Source organism: Octodon degus, unplaced genomic scaffold (genome assembly GCF_000260255.1).
Source record: "Octodon degus isolate 3935 unplaced genomic scaffold, OctDeg1.0 scaffold00083, whole genome shotgun sequence".
In the NCBI taxonomy this organism is placed as follows: domain Eukaryota; kingdom Metazoa; phylum Chordata; class Mammalia; order Rodentia; family Octodontidae; genus Octodon; species Octodon degus.
In genome coordinates this window covers 9260322-9262599 of record NW_004524659.1, presented here as the reverse complement: position 1 = coordinate 9262599, position 2278 = coordinate 9260322, and the positions used below count along the sequence as shown (strand labels likewise).

The 2278-nt window shown below is 37.8% G+C and overlaps 1 protein-coding gene across 1 annotated transcript in view; it reads right to left on the bottom strand.

Moving 5' to 3' along the window:
* The window catches only part of LOC111818207 (zinc finger protein 14 homolog), a 117291-nt gene that overhangs the window by 105040 nt on the left and 9973 nt on the right, over positions 1–2278 (bottom strand). Inside the window, exon 3 of the mRNA XM_023721453.1 lies at positions 3–1547. Within this exon, the coding sequence (XP_023577221.1) occupies positions 3–1547 (1545 nt within the window). The remainder of the gene's footprint in view (positions 1–2; positions 1548–2278) is intronic.

Below are 2278 nucleotides of genomic sequence, written 5' to 3'. Positions count from 1 at the left end.
GCCTTCTTACATTCCTTACACTTGTAGGGTTTCTCACCAGTATGAATTCTCTGGTGTTGAGTAAGGAATGAATAAAGTCTAAAAGCCTTCCCACATTCCTTACATTCATAAGGTTTCTCTCCAGTGTGAATACTCTGATGCTGAGTAAGTTGTGAGAGCAATCTGAAAGGTTTTCTACATTCTTTACATTCATAAGGTTTCTCCCCAGTGTGAATACTCTGATGTTGAGTAAGCTGTGAGAGCAGTCTGAAGGCCTTCCCACATTCTTCACATTCATATGGTCTTTCACCAATATGAATGCTCTGATGTGAAATCAGTTGTGAGTAACTACTAAAGGTCTTCCAGCATTCCATGCATTCATAGGGTTTCTCACGAGTATGAATTCTCTGATGGCGAACAAGTTGTTGTCTTAATCTGAAAGTCTTCCCACATTCCTTACATTCAAAGGGTTTTTCACCAGTATGAATACTCTGATGGACATATCCTAAAGTAAGCTGTTGGCATATCCTAAAGGCCTTTCCACATTCCTTACATGCATAGGGTTTCTCACCAAAATGAATTTTCTGATGTACTCTAAGGTCTGGGCCACATACAAAGGCCTTCCCACATTCCTTACATTCATACAGCTTTTCAGAAGTATGAAGTCTCTGGTGTCTTGTAAGATGTGTACACTGTCGAAAGGTCTTCCCACAGTCCTTACACTCATAGGGCTTCTCACCAGTATGAATTCTCTGATGCCGAGCCAACTGCTGATGAACTCTAAAGGCCTTTCCACATTCCTTGCATTCATAAGGTTTTTCACCAGTATGAAGCCTCTGATGTTGAGTAAGTTCTTGGAGCACTGTAAAAGCCTTGCCACAGTCCTTACATTCATAGGGTTTCTCACCAGTATGAAGTTTGTGATGTCGAATAAGGTGTGCACGCTGCCTAAAGGCCTGCCCACATTCTTTACATTTATAAGGTTTCTCACCAGTATGAATTCTTAGATGTTGACTAAGTGTTGAGCGACGAATAAAAGTCTTCCTACATTCCTTACATTCATACAACTTTTCTCCATTGTTAATTCTCTGATAATCCGTAAAAAATTTTTGCTTTTTATAAGTGGTCATTTTTTCAGAGCCAATTTTTGCCTGCCCAAAATACCCTCCTTGTGGTTCTTTTTGGCCCTCAATTTTGCTTTTGCATTCACAGTCATTTCTAAAAATGGAACCCTGAAAGTTATAGCTCTTTATTCTTTCCATTATCTCCCACTGTAGTGAACATATTTCATAAATGTCCTTTTCTGGAGATAAGGTATTGGTCCCGCACCTAAAGGCAATGCCAGGGTATAAGTTTCTTATCCCTTCCTTCACAATCATCCCAGGTTCCTTCCCTTCTTCATCCAATAAGGTAATCATATCTGGTTTAGAAATAGAAGCTCCTAGTGAGATGAAGTTGCTATAGTTCTCCCACATTACATCCCTATATAAGTCCCTCTGAGCAGAGTCCAGGAATTCCCATTCTTCCTGTGAGAAGTCTATAGCCACATCTCTGAATGTCACTGAACCCTGGAAAGATGAACTTATGAATTATTTGTGAAAATGAATTAAATATTTCTTCAAATGGAAAGAGATGAGATTGAGGACTTTACTGCTGAATGGGGACTACATAGCATGCAAATAGGGCTGGAAACTTATGACATGAATAGAGCAGCAGGGAAATTAGAATTTCAGAAGTAGAGTGCCTACATGGTCATAACTAGTCTTGCAACTATACATTAAAATTTAGCCAAACATATCTGGAAATAATAAAATAACCTAAATATCTTGATTACATTATGCTTGCTTCAGCAGCACATCTACTAAAAATCTCGATTAAACCAAATAATGCATACAAGCCTTCTGTACATAGTCATGCCTCCACTATAAACTCTAAGGAAATGTGAGGTCTCTGTCTCTTTTGCCTTTATTGATCATGGAAACACAAGGGTAGAAATTTCTCCCAAATGTATTACGAAGTTTCTCTGAAGGTAAGGTCAAATTCACAGCAGAAAAAATAACAGAGATAGAAAAGTTCACAAGAGAATAAGATTTTATTATAAATGTCTTCCTTGTTAGCAATCAATACTTTAGTGAACTTTAAATATTCCAATGCATAGTGGTTCTTTTTAAGTATATTAGATTCTCTTTAAAATTTAGATAATTGGGGCCAGGGAGATAGCTCTGTAGAATAAGCACTTGCCTAGCAAGGTCCTTAGTTCAATCCCTGGCACTGCAATAAATAAATAAATAAATAAATA